The following is a 22,362-nucleotide window of genomic DNA, read 5'->3' on the forward strand; positions in this document are numbered from 1 at the left end:
GCACCGGCAGCGGCGGGCAGGTAAGGCGAGACCGGCCCGGCTGCGCCCTCCGCCGGGGCCGGGGCACCGGGGGCAGCTCCGCGCCCGGCCCGACCCGACCCGGGGCGCAGCCTCCCCCGCGGGGGATGCTCGGGGCACCTGTGGCTCCGGGGCGGCCGCATTGCAGGATGCGCTTGGGCCGTGGGGGGGGGGATTATTTCGGCCAAAAAATAAAAGCCAAATGCAGGCACCTGCCTCCTCCCCCTGCGCTGCCTTGCCTTGGAGAATGTTGCTGCCCTTGGCTGTTTAACTAGCGCTAGCGTGAGGTCTAGTTTTTGGAGATGCTGCAACTCCTGGGGAGACTGGCAGCACCTGCCGATGCTCAGGGTGTCTGAAAGTTAGGCCCCAAATGGTTAAAACCCAGCAGTTGCTTTGAGTCCAGGCTGTTACTGCTGGTGGAGCCAAGCTAGATAGAAACTTTGAGCAGCGAGGCCTCGTGGAGACTGGTGTTGGCTGGAGCACAAGATTTCTGTGTTGGGAAAAATTCTGAGGTTTCGGTATTGTTCTTTGTTCCATGTTTTTGGGACAAACCCAAGAGCTTTCAGAGTCCTATGGAAAGTTAAAGAGAGAGAGAGATCCTGCCACCCAGATAGTCCAGGCAGTTGCTGGGATGCAGGAAACCCCCACTGATGTCTCTTCGGGTTTTTGAACAGCAATATGAATTTGAATTTCCTGTATCAGTGGAGGGAGGCACCATCCCTTTTTCCCCTTTCTTCCTGCCCTGAACCAGCCTTGCAAGCTGGCATTTCTTCCTGGAGAGCATCCTATCAGAAGAGCCCACGGAGCTCTGGCAAAAAAGGTCCTTTTTATCTCACCTCCTCCAGCTCCRGTAGCTGTCAGGTGAGCTCGGGCCACTCTCCGGCTCCTGCAGATCCACTCGAGTGCAGCGCTTGGATTTATTACCTGTAACATCATCGCCCGGATGCCGGGGTAGCTCAGAGCTTGGCGGGGGGAAGCAGGCAGACATGGCAAATGGAGATAAAAGCAGGGCAGCGAGCGGGGGGGGGTGGAGAGGGATCCCGTTAAATTCGCCGGCTGCTTTTCTTGCTGCATCCGTCTGACTGCGAGGCACGGTGCTGCAGCCTTTCCCGTGACTGCCTTTCCTCTCCRACTGCTCTCATGTTCTTAGGGGCTTGACTCCAGCAGGGCCAAGTGCTGGCTTTCCCCTCCCCGGCTCAGCCTGGTGCGCAGGTGGCCGAACTGGGGTTATACCAGGATGAGGGCAGGGCAGGGTCCCCACAGCCCCGTCTCCCACCCTGCSCTCTTCACGCTGGCGCACGTGGCCCAGGGCCGATGCGGGGAGCCCGGCTGGCTGCACCGCTCGGAGCAGGCACCCTCCGCGTGGCCGGCTTTGGTCCGCGGTCGGCAGGAGCCGGYGGTGTCACCTGTTGGGAGCTGCACCGGGGCCAGCAAGAACCAGGGAGGGCGAGAAGCAGCAGAGCCGTGCAAGGGTGGAGGAGCTGGGGCCTGATCCTGGGAGCTGCAACATGCTCGCCCTCTTATTTCTCCCCTTCCCCGGGGGCTTCCTACTACTCATTTAATGTAATTCCTGTGCTTGAAGGGCCTGGGGCTCAGCTCCAGCCCACGAGCCCAACGACCGGGCCATAACACCCAAGAGGGACTCTTGGATGCTCTTAGTGGGAGAGACCCTCCACCACCTGGGAGCAGGACGTGAGGTCTAAATTCATCCTGCAGCACTTGCATGTGTACAAAGAATATGTGCTGGTGGCTCTGCACAGTTTGGGGCYGGCTTGCTTAATCTGGTCATTAAAGGAGTCTCACGTTTGCCAGGAGCAGTTTGCCAGAATTGTTTGGGAAAAACTTTCCTCTTGGCAGCAGAATGAAGGATCAAGGCATGAGTGAAAGGCAAAGCAGGTTTTCAGGAAGGCAGCAGCAGGGCTTGCTGGAGCAAGCCCTTCTCAGCTGCGTGGTGTGGCAGGCGCCGGTAGTAAATTATTTGAGGAAGAGGAAATTAAGCAGCAGCTCTGCAGGTCGGCGGCTGCTGGAGAGCGTGCTGCAGCCTTCCCAMCCCCTCTGGGTTCACCTGTGTTCCCAGCTGGCGGTTTCTCTCCCCAAACTCCTGCCCTGCTGACTGCAGAGCAATTTTCGCTGCAGCCCAGTCCTCACAGTAGTGAGCTCCGAGTCCGACCCTTCTCACGCCACGTTACCCTTGCGGGCTATGAATTTCCTGTATCTCTTTATAGCGCTTACGTGGACCCGTTAGAATAGAAATCAAGCTCCTCGGTCGTGTGCGTGTTCTAAACACACCCCGTGCGATGCTTGGAAACAATAATCTTGGCTGTAAAGGTAGTGAGCAGCAATGCACAAAAAGGCAAAGTGGCACGACCAAGGCGGTCGGAAAGTTTGTGGCAGAGCCGAGACTCAAAACCTGCTCTCTGTTGCCAGATCCATGTCACGGCCCGTGCTTGCAAGAAATGGTTTAGGTGGGGGGCCTCATTATGGCCAGCAAAATCCCCGCTCAGTGCCCCGAAGGCTCTGCTGGCTTCTTCCCACCTCCCTTCCAGCCATCGGCTCTACAGGGCAGCTTGTTCCCCAGACAGCCCCTTCCCACCTCAAAGTGAAACCAAAAACAAAGCTCTTCTGTGCCTGATAAAGCAGGATGCTGTCTCGCCCAAAGGAGCTCTTTTGGCCAGCAATGAATATTGCTGACCTTTCACAGCTGGGTCTCCAAAAATATGTGGGCRGCAGCCCCCAGCTGTGGAGAGGCTGCTGCTTGAAGTCTCTTAAGGGAGAATCTGAGCTCATTCTTGTTTTTCATGCCAAGATTCACCTATGAGACCAAGCTGAGAGGGTGAGATGACCAGGTAGAGGGAACCAGAGGATGAGAGGTACAGGGTGATGTCCCCCAGTAGAAATGCCGGGTCATATGGGGGGAGCAGCAGGGCTAGACTTTGCGCTCTGTTTCGGGAGTGAATCCCTTGGAGATGGCAGAGGTTGGGGGCTTGGAGCTGGCTTGGTCACAAGGACGCCTCTGGGAGCATTGYGAAAAGGCAGAGGGAAAGGAGGCTAAGGGAGCAAAACATTGTGGGATGAGGATACAGAAGAGTTAACACAGCTGTACGAGGCCCCAGCGCGCGCCACTCGGATCTCATCGCTGGTGCTCAAGACGGATTAACTCAGCCTGGAACAGGTGCAGAGAAAAAGGGCTCGGAGGAGGCTCGGAGGGATGGAGAGCCTATTATACGGGAGGCTATGAAAGCCCAGCGAMACAAAGGCAGAGAGGGGATGTGATTGCTGCCTAAAAATACATCTGAGGGGTGAAGAGCAGGGAGGCAGAGGAGCTATTTAAACTGGAGGACAGTGTTGGCGCAGGATCAAAGGGGTGTGAATGATTTCYTGGCTGGTTTAGCCTGGGAGACTTATCTAGAGGCTCTGAAACTGCATCCTGGAGGAGAAGGGTAGGAGAGCGTGAATTTGGGGCCGTCACCTCTCTTCTAAGGTGGAGCTTGATTGTGATAGGAAGGAGGATGTGGGGCTTGTCGAGGGAAGGAGGATGYGGGACTTGTTGAGGCAGGAGGCTGCGACTCTCTGGTCCAGATACCCTGTCCTGGTATCTCCTTTGGGAAGGGCTCTGTGGGCAGAGCTGGTTTCTCATTTGCCTGATGCAGCACCCRACTCATCATGAAGCAGGTGAAATCCAGCCGTCTCACCTAGATAAATATTGTTGTTGATTGCTCCTTAAAAAATAAAAATAAAAATCCACCCCTCCCTTCCCTGCTTGCTGCACAGATTAATTATAAAGCATCAGTGCTTTAAGAGGCTTTGGATCTGATCCCAAAAGCAGATTTAGATTGCATTTGTACTTGGGTATGATGGTGCTAATAATGGGTGCATCCTCTTAATGCATGCTTGTGTATTCATTACCAGACACCTTTGGCCAGTCCAGAGATGCCAAGACCCTTCTCTTTACACTTAGTCCAAGCGGAGCAGCAGTAGGCTGATATGAGGGGAATAAGAAGGAGGCAGCTGTGTCTTGAAGGCTGGGAGCAGGCACGTCTCCTTCCTCCTCCTCACTAGTCTCTAGAGATTTCAACTCCTTTCTCTCCAAACGTCTGGCAATGAAACCTCTTCCCTACCTGCARGAGGATTTCATCCCGTAGAAAGGTGTCTGGTCATCCTTTACTCATGCTGAGGTYTCATGGGACATGCTTAGATGCTATTTATTCACTGAGATCTTATTGCCTGAACCTTCACCTGCTCTTATGAGCTGSTCATGGCACGTGAAGGTTCAGCGATGGGCTTGCGTTGCCCTGGTTCATGCTGCAGCCTCAACGGTGCTCCATCCATCTCCTTTCCCGGCCTGTGTCCCTGTGGGCCATGTCGTGCATGGGGAGTGGGTTGCTGTGATTACTCCGTCTCTATTCACTTCCAGCTGATTACCTAGGGATAAAGGGCCAGGCTTCCTCTCAGGCGCCACAGAGAACGGACACAGACCYGCTGGCTTCGTTGGGGCCACTTTGATTTGCACTGGTTGAGTGTCTGGCCGCATGTTCAGCTGCAATGTTAACCCTTTCCCTGCTCAGTTCGCACCGCAGAGCTGTACCTGCACGGAGCCTTTTTGGTGCCGGGTACTTGTGCTAAATTGACTTGCTGTACAGGAGAGGCAYCAGTTGTTGTGCCTCAATGTAGGGACAACTCCTTGAGGTCACGGCAGAAATAGGAATGGTTGCCATTGAATATCTCACCCTCTCAAGGATGAAATCCTTTCTCCTCCGCACTCTGGGATAGGGAAGGCTTCGTAGCCTTTGCCTTTCTGTAGGATGAATTTGTTTTCAGCTGCTATTGCAGATTGTTGTGCTCCGAGGCTGTGCTGAGGATCCTACTGCCTGGTGCTGGAGATGTGACAGATGATCCCCCTGCAGTGCCACGCGGTGCGCCCTCGGGCTATGCAGCATGTAGGTCAGAGAACCRACTCCTTTGGGCTTGATCCAGTGCTTCAGAGGGGGTTGGATGGGGCTTTTTACCTCCAGTCTGCTCAAACTTCCCATGTGCAGCTTTCATGCACTCTAGGGGGCATGTCCCAATTCAGTAACGCTTTGACTTGTTTTACCTTAAAGTGCTCTCTGGCACAGAAATGCATTCCCTGTCCTTGTGCGGAGATGGTCGGTTCTTGTCCTTCCATCGTTCCACCTCCAGTCGTATCCTGCGATTTCGATCCGTCGTGAACCTTTCACGCTGTTTGTTCACCATGGCTGGCAGCATGCTGATACCRGCCAGCAAATGGCCCTGGGGGAAGCCTTCCCTTTGGGTTGGCAGTGTCCCTGCACACTTGTGACATCCAGTTAAGCAGAGGAGCCGGGAGCGCATGGTTAAGGCTCTCGGATTGCATCGGTACTGCGGGGGTGAGTGAACATTGCAGGGGTTTTCCTTGTGTGAGACTTAAGTTTTATAAGCCCAGRAAATGTAGAGTAAAGATCACCTGTGAGACAATACAAGTAGATTAAGAGAGATAAGGGACTTTAAAGCATCCCAACAAACTCAGCTCTGCCCTGAGCTGGGAGGCTGTGAAGCCTCCTGGGTGGCTCTGAAATGACACTTGGGAGATGCCTCCTTAGGTTATCCGGCACATCGTCTCCCTTGCTGGAGCTCAACCTTATATGAGGGAGGTTGCAGCTGTGTTTTATTGCTTTGAGGTTTATACTGAGGGCTGGCAATAATCAATCAAATATGACTGTGGCGGCCTGGTGTAGGGCTTCCTTTTTACCATCCAGAAAAGGGACATATGCCATCACACTGTACAGAATTAAAACACAATGGAAGGCACCTTCCTCTGATCACGGGATGAAAAGGGCACGGGCATAGCTTTTTCTTGCCTGAAGTATTTTACCCAGCGCTTAAATCAAAATGCCTTTCCTCCACTGTGTTTTTGTTGTTGTTACTGCCTTTTTCTTTATACCTCCGGATAATTCATCCAGCGAATTCTCCAGGTGAGAAAACACATCTGCCCTATCAGTGAAAACAAGACCTTTGTCCCAGCTTACATTATGTTTCCATTTATTGAGGTTCTCTGGCTTGCTGGTGCGGGATGCAGATGGCTCTGATCAGCCTGGGTGACTCCAACACTTCCCAGGCCATTTTTGAGCTCTTCCACCGTTTCCTCCAATCCTCTCATAGAGAAGAAGGAAGCACGCTTGTTGTTGCTGGGGTTTTTTTCCTTTCTATTTTTTTCTGGCAAACCACACCCTGGTAAGCAAGAGCTTCCTATGAAACGCTTGCATGCCAGCTGCTCCAAGAGCAGGGTTGTCTTGCAGAGCTGGTCCTACCAGTTATCTGAGGATATGTAAGTATTAAGCATTGCTCCGGGGTAGCGACGGAGCAGCTTGGGAATGATTAAGGGAGGCAATTTCTCTGCCAAGCAAAGGGAAGTCTTGCATAGATAAAACATGCAGCAGCAAACCCTCATTTTGCAGGAAGCCAGGTGACCCGCCGTTGCACAGGCCTTGGATTAGCGCTGTGTTTGCCAGCTGTTTGCACAACCGCTCTTGCCTTTGGCTGCCCGGCAGGTCTTTGCACAGGAGTGAGGAGGGCAGTGATTTATTGCGAGTGCCTAAGATGTGGCTGTCAGCAGGAGCCGTGCCTGTGGCAGAGGCTGCGATAGCAGACGGCAGACTTCTGTCTTGTGCGGGGAAGTGAAACTCTTCCCCGTGTCACAGGGTACGTCTCGAGGGATCCTTGTGACTCACTGCTGTAGCTCAGGGCTGCTGCAAGCATGGAGGTTATCTAAAGAGATATAAAGCAAGGACTTCCAACAGAATAAAGAGCCTTTCCACACCTTTTAGAGGGTGCTGGGGGAGGTTTGTTGGCTGGGAAGTTCTTGGTTTTACGCTGCCCAGAGTGGATACTGGCACATTTTCAGTGGTGGACATTCAGGGTAGACAAGCACAGAAGCACTGTGTCCCCAGACCCTCCTTTTATGGCCCTGTCCATGTCTGTGTTATCCCTGAGTTTTCAGTGTTGAAGTGCTCCAGAAAAATCACATTCCCCCCGGAGAAGTCCTGGAGAACTGTCCACCGGCACGCCCATGGCTTTTACCTGCTGGCTCTTCGGAGAGAAAGCAGAGACTTAATTCCCATCACGGAGCTGCTGCCCTACAGTTCTGCCCTGCACGTAGCCTGTGCTCTCCCCGGTTGCAGTTAACCGTGTGGGAGTAACATGCCCTGAGCCACCTCCTGCAGGTGGGCTGGTGCCCTCTGGTACCCATCACACACGCTCGAGCCTGCTCAGGCTTCAAGCAGAGTTTCCAGACACATGGTGACATAATTGTTTGCTGCAGTGAAAGAAGAGGTGAYGGATCCTGCTGCCTGGCACAGAGCAGGGTCTTCCTGTGGGTCACCACCGAGGTGCCAGGAAGAAGCGTCTTTCAGCCAGGCATGTCACCAGACCTGTCACAAATGTGTTTTCCCTTGCTCAGGCAGTACAGGAGCTTCCTGGGAGCACAGATGTGYCTTTGAAACCTCAGGGGTTGAGCCCTGCTATAGCCTGACAGGAATGGCCCAAGGAGGACCRTAGGGACCCCCCCCAGGGACGGGGGTCCTGCCTTGCCTGCTGGACCACACAAAGCAGGATGACATGGGGATACATCGTTGTGAGCAACCCAATGAATCTGGAGGTGTGGAGCTCATGATCTGGTTATGGAAGTGCTGGGATGTGAAAGCCAGCCAGGATGTTCTCTGGGCTGGGGCATGAGCTGCTACCAAAGGTTGTGTTAAGTTGGTGGAACCCRTGGAGACTTGCTGTGCTTTCTGGGGGTCACTGTCATTTGTAAAATGGAGCAGTCCCTTCCCAGGTATTTCTGCTATGCAGGAAGAGCTTAGGGCATCTGCACGGCAGGAGAMCTTGCACCAGCAAACACTGTGATACTGTGGCACATATTAGCCAGTGTGTAACAGCAGCTCTTATGATGCTGATTGACTTTTCAGGTTTGTGTTTGCTTCCATGTTTCAGCTATAGCTCAYTGACCAGATCTACCCTGTGGGAGGTCTCCATTCAACCTCCTGTTGCTTGGTGGAGGAGATGATGTGAGTGGAGAGAGGGGTGAGCCTGAATGGATGTAGGCTACTGCAGTTCAGCACGGCATCATGAGCTGTATCCATCTCCCCCTGGGAGGATGCTTGTGTCTGGTCCCTGCCTCATAAAAGGCTGCAGTCTTTCAGGTCTGAGGGCAGTATGGCAAACTCTTTCCTCCATTTTTGAGAAGAACAGAGATGCTGAAATGGAGGAATAGGGGCAAAAAGTTGGCCAGGATGTTCTGGAAGTTGCAGCATCCAAGGCAGAAACAGGACTTGAAGAGCTTAAACTGGGATAGCAGGAAGTGAAGTTCAGACCTTTTAGCTTGCAAGAGAAGGGTAGATCCAGTAGCAAAGATTTCTTATAAATCTCACAAGTTCGGAGTGGTCCAATCTACCTGAAAGAGGCTCCTCTCTTMACAAGTACCAGAACACCTTCACTGCCACTGCCATTTCACAGCCACTGAAAGAAGAGCTCATTAAAAGCAGGGAAGTAAATGGAGGTAAAATCAAAAATGGGATTAAATCAAAGGCAGATCTTGCTGGCCCAGCCTGAAGGTTTTGCAAACAAAGGGAAATGCTATTCTGAAGTCAGATAATACCCAGATGTGGTCTGGATATTTTCTGCTGTGCCTATGGGAAATACAGTGCAGCTGAAGGACGTGGGATTTAGAAAGGGGCTTGCAAGCAGATTAGGAGCCTAACAAAGGGGAAAACTGAAAACAGAAGTAACAAACTGGAGAAAGGCAAGGAGCAGATTCCCTCAGTGCTTTTATTCAGGTCTAGGTCACGTGAAGAGGAAATCCTAAAGTTGCTTATGACCCAGTGCTGGGAGATATATCCTAGGCAGAGGTCTGAATGCTGACATGGAGCCCTGGAGCTATTGGGTTGGAGGAAGGTCTGGAGTCTAGAGCCGAAAGTCAGGGGCAGTGTGGTGACCTCTTCATCTGAAATTGTGGTGCTGTTCTGAGCCCTGCTCAGTTTGAACTGAAGCAGGCAAAGGGCCACATTGCTGGCATGATCAGGAGAGAGGTGAGCCGGTCTTTCAAGAGGGGACCAGAAGAACTTGGTTGTATCTCCTGACCTTCAAGGGGATGCARTTGCTGGCTCTGCCTACACCAAGGGGTAAAGGTGAGGGAGAGAGAAGAGTCCCATGGGCCAGGGCTGGTGCCGGTGTTATAAGAGGCCTTGATTTAGGTTGAAGCTTGACAGAGGGATGTTTTGGATCAGCCCTTCCAAAGGGAGGTGGAAGGGACCAACAGCAGAGCTAGTTTGAGAGGCACAATTTTGTAGAATCCAATTGCCTTGATTCAGTCTCCTACAGACTAACCCGCAGCCCCGTTATCTTTTCCACTCCTCAGACGTGTGTCTCTGCATCTCTTGATGTTCAATTGCTTTAATTATCCCAGAGGCTGCAGAAGCAATTGAAGGCGTAACATTTGCATGGAGATGTGCTGCATTTTATCTGTGCTAATGATGAATTTTCTGAAAGAATTATCCAGTTACCCAAACCTCTTAACTAAGCACCTCTGTGATCCATAATGCTCAGGCAAAAGGTTCTCTAGGATAACTGAAGCAATGCCATGTCCTTCCCTTTATCCACATAAGAGGCACTGGTCTGTGTTTAGACCTCAGTGTTTTTACCCAGCTGGCAAGAAAACAATGTGAGTGCCTATTGTTTTTGTGTGAGGCTTCCAGTGGAGTCAGCGTGACTGGATTTAAAAGAAGTTGGTCCAGACATTCAATTAGAAGCCCTGAATAAATAATAGAAATAGGCGTCCAGTCCACTCCTACAAAGATAACATCCTTTTGTTACCAGCGSTGAGTAAAATATATGCTAAAACAAGCGCCGAAGCCCTGGGTGTTCCCTGTAAACTCAAGGTGTGGCTAGCCTGTGCTCAAAGCGATGCCCGTGTCAGGGTGACCACTGTTTGTGCCTTCTCAAAACAAGGATGACCGAGTGATTTAGATGGAGATGGCTTAATTCTGCATGTTCGATAGTCTCTGCTCTTCCTAGCCTGTGTTTCTCTGATGCCTGAAAACTGGCTCTGTTTAAGCAGTGTCATRTTTGAACATAAGCCTCAGCAGACAAGACCAGGTCCATGTCCCTCTACCACTCCATCCCTTGACAGAGCAGTACCCCAGGTTCAGGTCAYGGTATAAAAACCTGGGAACCCCAAAGGAGCTTCCTGCCATGAGCAAGACTTTATTAGGAAGCCACAGGGCTCGTAAACAAGCTCAGATGTGACCTTTTGCTGCCTCGCTATCCCTGGCACTCTGTGCTGCTCCTTGTAATTATTAACCAATTTGGCGTGAGTCATGATGAGGGTGCTGGGGCATGGAGGACTAGCAAAGTCATGGATATGTCAAAGGGCTGGGGAGGCTGGGCATTGGCAAAGGCCAAAATTCACCTTTCAGTGCTTGTCTGGCAACCTTTGGTGATCTCCAGGCGTGTTTAACCTTGCCCTGGCCTGGAACGCAGCCCTAATATAATGAGTGTCTGCCATGATAAGGCTCACTCAGTGTTTGAGCAGCACCTGAGGGTGCGTGTGTGTGTGTGTGTGTGTGTGTGTGTGTGTGTATACAGGCCAAGAGGTACCCTATGCTGAGCTTCTCTGTTCTCCCCAAACCATGAGTGGGATGGACTGAGCTAGACCCACAGTGGTGAATATCTTCTGCTTCTCCCTGCTTCCCTTGGCCGAGGTTGGCAGCCTTGAGACACATTAGCCTCCTCCTTCCTGCTGCCTCTGGCCAGGGTCTCTCGTCCTGCTGTCTCCGTTTCCTTTTCTTTCACCCCTGCTCCTGCTAGTCTTGCATGTCTCCAGCCTCTTGCATTTGCCAGCCTGGTGGGGGAATGCTGTTGCTGGTTTGCTTGGAGCCGTAACTCCTGCCTGTGGACATTTTCGGACAGAGGTAATGGTCCCGTCTGACCTTAAAGCCTGTGATGAAAAGAAGGGTCTGTCTGGATGGAGTTGCAAGCCTGGCACAAATGCATTTTGTGTGTAATGTGGCAGAGCTTGCCAGCATGGTATTGACAGTTGCTCCCTGGGAACCCAAGCAGCGCTGGCTTTGCTTCTGTGACGTGTGTGCGGTGAAGGTCTAAGGCCTCATATTAGCCAGAGTGAAGGGATGGGCGTGGGTGGATGGGGTCCTGCTCCTCCAAGGGAAGACCTGGCTGGAGAGGGTGGGGGGGGACGTGAGCCCCACAGCACACGCAAGCAGAGGCTGTGAGAGCTGRCTCTGCTGCCAAGGAACGTGTGTGTTTCTAACCCACCGCAACCTGCACTGCTGCCAACATGGGATTATTCAGGTGTTGACCGGGTGTTGACCRGAGCAGGGCTGCCCTCTGGTCCTGCAGTTCCAAAATCAATTCTCTGCAAACAGTGAGTCATCCCTGAAAGGAACGAGGAAGTCCCAAGGCCAAAGGCAATCCTAGGGGTGGGTTATCCAAGCGAAAGGGAGCTCCTGGCATTCACAGCCTGCTTGGCCTCTGCAGGAAATGAGCATCCAGGCACTGGGAGACCCTCCCTTTAACCCCAGCATTCCCAGTCAAAACCCATTCTAGTTGGAAATTTAAAACAGATCTAAGCACAGCACCTCCACACAAGCTGGTAGATCTTTTCTCGGTGAGAGGCTTTTTGGAGTCAGTTAGTGAGTAAGAGGTGCTGGTGCACACGGTGGTGGTGGAGGCACCAAGCTTCCAGCTCCTTGCTGGCTCCAGCCTGTGTCCTCCTCCCAGTGCCTGGCACTGCCTTGTTTTCTGTCCCTTCTTGGCCATTCAGGGATTGCTTTTCCATCTGCCCAGCCTCATCTCATGGTGCCTGAAAGACCATCTCCTGCTTTGGGAATATGCAACCCCTCCCATGTTTGCCCTTTTGCTAGGCTGAAAGCTGTGAGACCTAGTTTGCCCCCACTGGTGGGCAGTGATTTTATTTGGCCAGTTGCCTGCATTCTCCTTCTTCCCTGCCCTGAGCATTCGTGAGGCCAACACAGAGGTGATGTGCAAATCTCAGAGGAAGCGTTGGTCCCTGGAAACCTGTCGTGGGGTGGGGATTATTAACTCTGGGTTTATTGCAGACAAATTTATTGAAGATGGCGATACAGTGTAGTCATAGCAAGCAAATCTTACTGCACATTTGTTATTGCCCAAGTCTCGGTTTCTTACCTTTCCAACGGCTTCTTGTCAGAGGTTCTCTTAACTCCAGGAGAGCAACCTTTGCGAGGCATCCCAGCTCAAGGGAGATTCACCACCGTGCACCCGCTGCCATGCAGGAGAGCTCAATGGGGTCTAGGCTGCAGCGCTATTTATGGGCACGGAGTTTGACTCATGGTCATACGATATTTGGCGTGGAGATGTACCTTTTTGCTAACTTCATGCCCTGTTGGGGAAAATATACCTTTCTGCTGATCTCATACCCGTTTCTGGCCTCAGCAGTTGCAACCAGTATTGCCTAGTTCCTCCTGGTCAGCACTGGGTGCYGTCAGTTATTTGTGGTCAGCTGGGCCTGAGATAAGGGAGTAGGGGGGTAGTTGTGCTCTGCCACAAAACCTGTGAACCTTTTATTTATTTATTTTTTTGCCTACACTGTTCAACTGGCAGTAACATGGCCCTGTGCCTTGGGGAAGAACAGGGGAATCCAGGAGGAGACTTCCACTGACCTGCCAAGTCTCTCTCGGCTCTGTCTTGTCACTGTTAAGCAACTAAAGAGTGATGCTCTGGAAGAAAAAGTAAGAGGGAATAAAACTAGCACAATGAAAATCACTGCGCATTGCTGGAAATATCCTCTGAATGTGACATTTGTCACAGCTGAATGTGACATCAGCTGATTTTGTTGCAAATGTTGACAGCCAGGCTCACTTTGGTGACTGCTGAGTTACTTGCAGTAGATTTCTGCTAGGATGAATGGCCATTGCATCTTCCCTGGATGTGTTGCAGATGCACTTTTTTTTTTTTTTTTTTTTACAAAAAATTACTTTTTTCTTAAGTTGTTATGCTAACAGCCAGCTGTCATACAGTATCTTCCTCTGTAGATCTCAGAGTGCTTTGCAGAAGGGATCAGGATCCCTTCAAATGGAGAATGATGCTTTTTCCCACCCCACAGAGGAGGAATATTAAATGACTTGATTAAGGTCGCATAGTGATCTGTGGTAGAGCCTAGAAGGACTCTGCATCTACCCCAGGTTGCTCTTTGCATGTGATATCAGTTGTCTGATATCACTGGAGGATGCTGTCGGTAGGCTTGTCCCCAGCTCCTTTGGAGCTGCAATAGCACCCACTTCTATGGGATTTCACTCCATTTTCCGGTGATTGCTTCTTCAAACCATTTTTTTTAAACTTTTATTTATTCAGTGCTTGTGCCTAGGTAGAAAACTATAGGAAAAAGAATGTATTTGCTATACTTCATGTGCTTATAAAAAGCTGTGCATCAATGCAGTGGATTTACTCACTCAAAAGAGACAGCATCTACCCCCATGAGGATTTTTTTTTTAATTTCACTCCATTTACACTGAGTTTTTGAGTGGGCACACTAGGACACATGTCCTAGTGTGTGTTCACACAAGATTAACCCCCTGGCTGAAAGGCACCATGTTCAGGTGTTACTGTCTGGATTCAGATCCCAGTTGTGTTGCAGCAAATCAGAGACAAAATCAGAGCTTTATGTAAGTATAATTATGAGCAAATATGGTTGTTCTACATTTAGCCTGATGGAGCTTACGGCTGGCAGATGAGGACAGAGAAAATCTTTGACCATTGGATAAAGGGGAGGGATACAGACCAGAAAGGAACGTTCAATCTTCTGTTCTTCAACAACCTTGTTTCAACCAGTTACTGCTGTAAATGCACATTAATTTGTATTTTGGTGAAAGCACCAGCTCTAGAAAGATGTTCAGCTCTGTCCAGAAACATCTAGAGATGAAGAACCTATGACTTCCCTGAGGACTTAGTTCACTYGTTTAACTGCAGTCAGTCTTAGAGAAATTACATCTTGTTTTCTAGTTTTCACCAGTGTGGCTTCAGCCTCTAGTCCTTGTGAACACTGCTAATCCAAGGCAGGATGTTATGTGGTCCTGGTGGCTCTGTGCCCTACCACTTTGAATCCAGAGCAAAACTACAGTAGACTCATGTGTGGGAATGGGAAGGGCTTTGGGAATGCAGCTCCGACCTGCTGCAGGCCACATACGGCTGATCCCAATGGCCTTTAAAAAGGGACCATCACTTTGTAGCCCGGGGMGCCTAGGCTTTTTTCTTCATATAGGTGTTGGTAAAGAGGTATGGCGTGCTTACCTCGCATTTGGTGTACAAAGTGGATGAAGCAGTTTGTTTTGCTGTTCTGCATTTGATAGTCACCTGAGTCTTGCCAGAGCCTTCTGCCTGCACCCTCAGGGCTGTGCACTGGTGGAAAAACAAGACGGGTGGTTCACAGCTTGACTGTGCCTCTCCTGGGTCACAGGGAGAAGGCGTATAAAGCTCTCCTTGTGTCAGCGACGTTTCTCTGCAGAGCTGGACATTTACGTTCGTAGGTGGGAAGGCAACCACAGCGTTGTCCCATCCATGTCAGCTGTGATGCCTGTCAATAGGAACACCAAGGAGGCTGGAAAATAAGATATTTTTTATAAAATTTTGGGAGAGAACCTGGCTGCTTTGAATACCCTGCTGTTAGTCTTCCGGGCTGCAGTATAGTGGGTTACCCCCGTATGACTGCAGCCAGGCAGGGCTCTTGCAGCCCCATGCCTGGTGCCCACCTTGTCTTCCTCTAGGCCCCAATCCTCTGCCTTTGCAGTAGGATGTCAAGGCTATCTCCTGTTCAGTGAGAACACAGCTAGAAAGAAAAGGCCCAACCAATCCTGTCCTCTAAGGACAAACCGTTTTGTCTGGTGTAGAGTCATTGCTGAATAAAAACTGTAGGATCTGCAAGCAAGACCCTTTGCTCCTGGCCAGGATGCAGCCTTGTGGTAGAGTAAGTGCAGCGTGCCCATGCTACAGGAGCCCCCGAGCGGGAAGGGAAGGAGAGAAAGTGGTTTCTGCGAGAGGAAGGAACAGCCTTTTAGCAAGATTTGGTCCTGGCCAGCACAAGCACTTTCAATAATTATCCTGGTTTCAGAGCTTGGAGCCTTGATCGTTACCAGCTGGCGGGAATGCTGGGCTCGAATGCCTGGACCATGCTGGAGGTGAAAAGAGGGATTCCATAATACAACTGAGTCATACACTTGGCTCCCTCCTCAAATAAAATAGTTTCTTGCTTAACTCCTTCATGGCTGAACTGAGGTGTGTTCAGACCACTGCTTCTGAAAATCCAGCTCCCCACAGAGGGATGTGAATGTGGATACCCCTCCCTATGCACAAACACCCACGTGTAGTTTTGATAATTTGGACCAGGCATGAAAATGCCTGTTTACCATGCTTATGGAGTGTCCTAGCTTTGTGCAAGAAGGCAAAAAGCAATGCTGCCCTGAGCATTTTAATGTGGCAGATCTGAAGGTCTGTCTGGTAAGCATGAAATGATGCAAGTAAGAGAAGGTAATGAATTTTAACACCACCGTAAGAACTCTCCCCCGCCTTTAATTATTTTGCAAGTTTTAAAAATGTTCCTGAACAATATCCTTTCTCATTCTGCTTGGCACTTCCTTTGCAACCCAAATCCATTTCCACCACTGAGTCACCCATTCAGATGGAGGGTTACATTTCGCATTGTGCCTCCTGCTCCCTGGGGATCACAGCATGCTCTACGAGCAGTGCCTGCACTTCCCGTGCTGCTAACATTGCTTCTGAGTTAGAGTATTGCCGCTGGCAGCAGTGGTAATGAAGAAAGTGAGCAAGTGAAACGAGTCGGGTCTGTGCTGTACACACAACTGCAGCTTGTGGGTCAGAGATCTCTCGATGTGTCCTACCTGACTTATTAAATCGATCTTTGTGTTAGAGCCACGAGGGCAAGAAAAAGGAGTTGGAGCTCCCCTTCCAAGTGAGAGCAGCCCCGCAATGAGGACAGGTGGCTGTCGAGGTGACAGTCACTGTGGCGTGGGAAATCAGGGCAAGGAGTTGAACCACTTCTCCCAGGCAAGGCTGGGCTATGAAAAGGCTGGGAATCCTGGGCCAAGAGGGCTGTGGTCGGTTCTCAAAGGGCTGGGCGTCCGGTTTATGAGTCTCGTGGAAATCGGTGTTGCAAAGGTTGTTGGAAAACACAGCTCCAAGCTGTCGTTGCAGAGCTCCTGGGGGAGGAGCGGTAATTTTATGAATGAGCAGCCAAGTGACAGCCCTCTGCCACGGGACAGGCTGCAGAGCAGCAGCCGGCATCTCCTGCGTCAAACCCATAACTCCTGCCGTAACTCAAGCGTGGCTTTGAGAAAGGCACCAGACCTCCCCTCCTCTCCAGGCTCCGTTCCTAAATCTTGCTGGCTCTTTCTGCATGACGTCCCATAGAAATGTCCTTTCCTGTCTGTCAGCCCGGCAAACGCACCAGTCCAAGCAATTCATCTCGTGTCTCAATTACGACAACATCTTTCTCTCTCACCCTGTCACATTCGTTCAGGAGGTGGCTGCCAACCATCCTTTCCCGGTCTGCTGCTTTGACTGTGTTTCTCCCTGCAGCAGTTAGTGCCATCACTGCAAAGGCACCAAACTGATTTGCACTTGGAAGTAGCTCCTTCGGTGCCGAGATGTCAGCCCCCGTGACCTCCTTGGAGACATCTCCCCTGTCTCTTGCCCCCTTCCCTGTGCACCTCTGCCCCAGCCTTTCTCTGTGCTCCTGGCAAAGGGTGCAGTGTGGATAGCGTGGCATGACATGTGCAGGATGATCCTGTCCTGGTGGGACCAGGACGCGAGTGCCCAACTCTGTGCTGGTGGAGATAATCAGGATGAACAAAAGCTTATTCCAGGTCCCAGCCGAGCCTGGGCCGATGCTGCAGTGTTGTCCCCGGGCACTGCTGATTTCAGTGGACCCCAGCACACAGCTGGGAGGCCGCCCTGGGAATCTCAGAGCGTTTACTCATTCACAGCACTTCTCTGCCTGTGACATCCTCATGGACAAACTAAGGCACAGACCTGGGCCATCCCCCAGAAAAGGAAAATACAAAGTCCTGCTAAATAAAGAGCGACTGATTTCTGGCTCTTGGAGTGAGATAATGACCAAGTGATGTGGACTGCTGGATATCAGGGGTTAACTTGTTTCCTGGCCCTCTTAGTAGGATGGATGTGCATTTTGACCCTGGATTGTGTTCCTTGACTGCTCAGTGAGGCTTCTAACTCTTCTACAAAGAGTAGAGCTGGTGCAGTATTCAGGCCTTGATATCATGCCACTTATTTTAAGGTCTTTCTGAGGCCAGGTGATGCATTGTGTTGCTTTGTAGCATCTAAGAACTGGTCATGATGCTGAAGGGAAAATGCTTGGAGCATTAGTAGAAGCCCTTTAACCACATCACCTCAATGTACTGCTGACTTGCCTTCAAAGACTGCTAGATGAATTAAGTCCTTTTCTTCTGGGCCCACCCAGGCAAGATCTTAGCCATGATGTTCAAACAGACCAGGTCATGCAATGCATCGAACACAGAGCTGGGACTATTCTCCCAGTCTTCTGCCTGCAAGCTATTGATTTTATAAACTGAAAAATCACAGGTGTTATAGAAAAAGCTGCCATTTACTGTTTCTTCCATTACAGGAACTAGTGGAGAGCAGAAGCAGCTAGCTTCTAGGAGGGCTTCTCAACAGGGTCTCAACACAGCATGTATCTAAGCTGCAGAAGGCCTTGCTGTGGGGTGCTGTGGATGCTAAGGGGCTTAGAAAGCCACTGAAAAATTCATTTGTAGGAGGGAGGAATTTGCCATACAATGGCAGCAACAAAATGCTGGAGTCTGGGAGAGTATCCTGGAGGATTATCACTACGTTTGCTATGCTCTTCCTTGGGTGTCTGCAGAGACAGGACATCGGGTAGGTGGGTCATTGGTCTGGTGCAGTTCAGCCATCCTTTGCTGATGGTTTCCTCATGGGAGACACGTCTACCTGCTGCCCCAGTCCATCCTGTGCATGTTTCCTCATCTCCAGGGTGGTTCCTCTTCCATGATTGAGATTTTATTTAAGTAAAGGCCTAATTGTCCCTTCTGCACAGTTATTTGCGGTCACTGTCCCTCAGGGCGGAGGGCTATGACACACTAGGTGATTTGGAGAAATATTGCTGGCTGGCACAAAGCACACAGAAAAACTGCCTTAGCAAATGATCCCTAGCATCAGAGAGACCTGTGGAGCATCCCTCCATGCAGCCAACAAGAGGGTTATTTTGGGTTCACTTAGGCTCTGAATGATGAGCACTCATACTGCTAATCAGACCAATAAATACAGTCAATTAAAGCCCATCCTTTGCTCTCCCAGAAGTTTTTAGTGAAGTGTTTTCCTCTCACCCAGGTGAGAAGAGGCAGGCTTGGAGGGTGAGGCTCCAAGGTGATTGCTCTGGTGGGATGGGACAGGGTTAGCTCTCTAACGCCTATTTTCCTTTCGCTAATCCTGACAATTCATTAGCGAAGGATGTGTCACTGCCTCCAAACTGGCACCCAGTTGTAAGCAATCACATAAACCCTGGGACCTGAGTTGTTTCCAAATTAGGTGCTTCTGGCCTGCCTTTATTGCAGCTTTCTTGTCCCAACATACATGAGGGTTTCCAGCATCTGTGGACGTTTACCAGAATAAGTGTATGGTTTCTTTACATCTCGCTGGGAGCAATGGCTTAGGTCAGCTTGCTGCATGCATCTGCCCGCTAGACGGGGCACCCTTCATTTTGCCGTGGGTGGTGCTGGAGATCACAGATGGGATTATGAATGCCTTTGGCAGCAGCCAGGTTTTCTCTGATGCCTTCCTGAAAATAACCACTGCTGGGAGCAGCAGAACCGAGGCACCTGGCATCCTGCAGCTTTTCACATAGCGGAAGTCCTGTGGCATGCACAAACCCTGTTTCTTCAGGAAACCAGACTAGGTGTTTCCAGAATAGGGTCATTAATGATTTGAACTAGTCAGGACATCCCATTTTGGGGAGGAAGAACAGTTGTATGTGGATATTAAAAATAGATATGGGGTAGACTTTAGAAAAGTACCTATGGAATGAGGTCTGTGATTTAGTAGTTGAGAACAACATATTCAGAGCTCCCCCTTCCCTTGAGCCTGCCATGGTGCCAAGGTGACTTGGCCCTGTGGGATGGAGGGACGCGGACCAGAGCAAAGGCACTGGTACCCAGCTTCCAAACCACCAGGGTGGCAGAACAGCGTCTCAGGTGCTGCTCTCTTTTGGAGGCATTTTGGCAACGGTTTCCTGCTTTCGTCTGGATCTCTATATTCACGTCTGGGCCCTGGAAGCTAGACGCTTGTCAGGACAGAATAATTAATCCAAAAAACACGTGGTCCTCTGCCAGGAGATCTTTAATTAATCCAGAAACACGTGGTCCTCTGCCAGGAGGTCTTTTTTAATTAAAAACAGGCCAGAGGATCTGATAAGGTCTTCTGAGAAACTAGCGTCTCTGTTGAAATCATGGAGCGTGTATGTAATTTGGGGTTGTGCGGTGGGGGCAGAAGGCATTTCTTCAAGCACCAGCTCTCCGGGGACAGCCTGTGCTCTCCAGGCAGRTATATGGCCATCACTGCGCGACAACCAAATGATGATGCCTACAGTCTTTAAAGGGGGCAATCAGGATCCTGACTGTTTAATACTAATCACAGCAAAGACAACCTGTGGCTTGAAAGCCGCTGTCCCTCTGCCTGGGAGCGGGCTGGGAAAAAGGTGAGCAAAGCTCGGGGTCCCCCATTACTCAGAGAAGAGACACATCTCTGTTGCTGGGATCGAAGAGCTCGAGGTGAGAGCTCAGCCCTGGTGAAACCTGCTCACAGCCAGGTCCTTACCGGGACAGCTCGCTGGGGATGTCTTCTCTTCCTTCAGCTCAGAGAGCTATGTTTTCCCAAATGGGTTACGATTCGCTAGGATGCTGGTGCCCATGGGCAGGACACCCGTTATAGTCTCCTACTCAGCCTGTTCTGGTGGTGTCTGGCCAGCTCTGGGATCAACAAATTAGGCATGGGCTTAAAGGATTAATCCGTTTCTCCTCTTTCACGTGCAGGGTTTTTCCGTGGGTGTTTAAATTGGTGATGGAGCATGCTGATCCCTCCCAGTGTCACTTAACCCGTCTAGGTGAGGGAGCCGGTAGTGCTTTGAGGGACTATAAATGTGGTGTCTAGGGATGTAGACCATGCCATATGGGCCCTACTCTGCCCCTCGGGGGGAAGGCAAGGGCAGAGGCTGAGTGGCTGACTCTAGCCACGAATTTTCAGTGCTGCCATCCAGGGTTGCAGAGGAGGATCAGGCCTCCCTGGCTGCGTCTCACTCCCACTCTGCCTGTCCTTCCAGGGCCAGCGGGGAAGGATGTTTTCCTCGGTGAAGCCGTACGAGAACCAGCGCTACGCCTCCTTGAAGAAGGAGTGTCAGAGGCGGAAGCAGCTCTTTGAGGACCCGCTTTTCCCCGCCAATGACGACTCGCTCTTCTACAAGTCAAGGATCCAGGGCATCCAGTGGAAGCGGCCAAAAGTAAGTGTGCTCGTGAAGGTGATATGGTCAGGTGGGGGGGAGACAGTGTGCCAGGAATTAAAACCAGAGAGTGGGAATTGCTTTGGGAAATCCCTGGAGCTGTTGCTTGAATACCTGCATCTCCCTCTGGGAGCAGATTGCTCTGTGAAGCCAGGAGACCTGCTGCCCTCGGGTGCAGACTGTTCTGCCCCCAGTGAAGCCCAGGAGCAAAGGAGTCCCTTGGCTTTTCTGTGACTTGTTTTCCCCGTACATAAGACGGAGAGATGGTTTGCAGCTGACTTGGAGCTGGATGCTGTTGCAGAGCCTGGCAGGGCAAAGCAATATCTCTGAATACTCTTGCTGATCCATTTGGAAGGGGAAAAGAAGATGAGCTTTGGGCAGGCGAAGCGATTTTTAGTTCCTTGGGAGGCGGGATCTGAGAGCTGAGTGCAGTGATGCTGAGTCTGTGCTGCAGCTGTGACTTACTAATGCAATTGCTGAGCAGCTGTAGCAGTGCCTGTCCCTCCCTGCACGCAAAGAGATTTTGGTGGTGGTTGTGAGAGGCTCTGGCTTTCTGTGGATTGCGCCGCCTGTCCTCGGCGCTGTCTGGGTCCCTTGTACTGTCCCTGGTGTCTGTCTGAAAGGCATATTTCAGAGCCCGGGGGCAGGCAGTCTTGGGGAATTTGCCTGCCCTTGTATGACCATCTTCTCAGGAGGTGACCACAAGACCATTTCTCTGACTGCAATGAAATAGGAGGAAACCCAGGGAGTAGTGGTATTTGGGGCTGGAGGAAGGCAGTACTGCAGCATGTAACACATCTGGTTCTCCACCCTTCCCTGCAGTGAAAAGCAGCCCTCGCTCCCTGGCCCGTGTTCATTTTGCACGTAACTTGGCAACATTTCAGTGGGGCAGGGCTGTCTGAGAAGTCGTTGTCCTCCTCGCCCCCATGGGCAGCCCAGAAAATCAGCTGGTCTTTCACGAGACACTGTTGTCTCTGTCCGGGTGAGAGCAGCCTGGGTGAATGGGGAATAAAAAGGCTTTGTGCGAAGGGAGGGAAGGAGCTGAATTGACTCTTTTTGTGTGGCACGAGGGGCTGAGGGGTTTGTGCAAGACCCTGTGTGCAGTTCAGCTTATTCCCTTTCTGCAAGGGACTGGAAAGATGTTCTGTGCACCGCTTCCTTCTGTGGTCAGGTCTTGCATGGTGCCGGACAAGGGGGTCAGCCCTGCAGAGCTTGGTGCTTTGCGGGCAGAGCTGGACGGTCCATGAGCAGAGCTGGGACCTGGGCCTGGGTCATGGAGCTCAGCGCCCAGGCTTACCAAGATACAGAAGATAAGCAATGCCCACAGCTCTCTAAGCTCCTTTCTCTAGGCCTAAAGGGAAGGACAAAGACAATTCTTTTGTCTAATCTTTCAGGTGGGACCGTCACCTCTGTCTGCATCTTCTCCCATAGGGGAATGGTACTGCTGAGATGCTCTCAGAGGAAGAGCTACCTGCTGTTAGGAGGGCAGCAACAAACTCTGGGTGCTAAACTGGTACTTTAGCTGGCAGGGAGCTGACTGATATGTTTTACTGATCTTCTCAAAACACTCTCCTTCAGTCTCAGGGTGAAACCTGTCTGAAAGAAAGCAGATGATAGCAGGGAGATATTTTACACCCCCATTCCTGGTTTGCATTCAAAGGTGGGCCAGCCACAGGCTGCCCCCATTCACACTCATTAATTAAGCCCCATGTCTAATGACAGAGAGCTGGATGCAGTTGCAG

General features: G+C 51.0%; 1 protein-coding gene across 1 annotated transcript in view; it reads left to right on the forward strand.

Annotated features, from left to right (window-relative positions):
* The first annotated feature begins 6 nt into the window (after positions 1-6).
* CAPN5 (calpain 5) overlaps positions 7-22,362 on the forward strand; it is a 60,985-nt gene continuing 38,629 nt past the window's right edge. Inside the window, exons 1-2 of the mRNA XM_026078160.1 lie at positions 7-20; positions 20,444-20,620. Of these exons, the coding sequence (XP_025933945.1) occupies positions 20,459-20,620 (162 nt within the window). The 5' untranslated portion in view covers positions 7-20; positions 20,444-20,458. The remainder of the gene's footprint in view (positions 21-20,443; positions 20,621-22,362) is intronic.

Source organism: Apteryx rowi, unplaced genomic scaffold (genome assembly GCF_003343035.1).
Source record: "Apteryx rowi isolate R43461 unplaced genomic scaffold, aptRow1 scaffold_471, whole genome shotgun sequence".
Classification (NCBI taxonomy): Eukaryota; Metazoa; Chordata; class Aves; order Apterygiformes; family Apterygidae; genus Apteryx; species Apteryx rowi.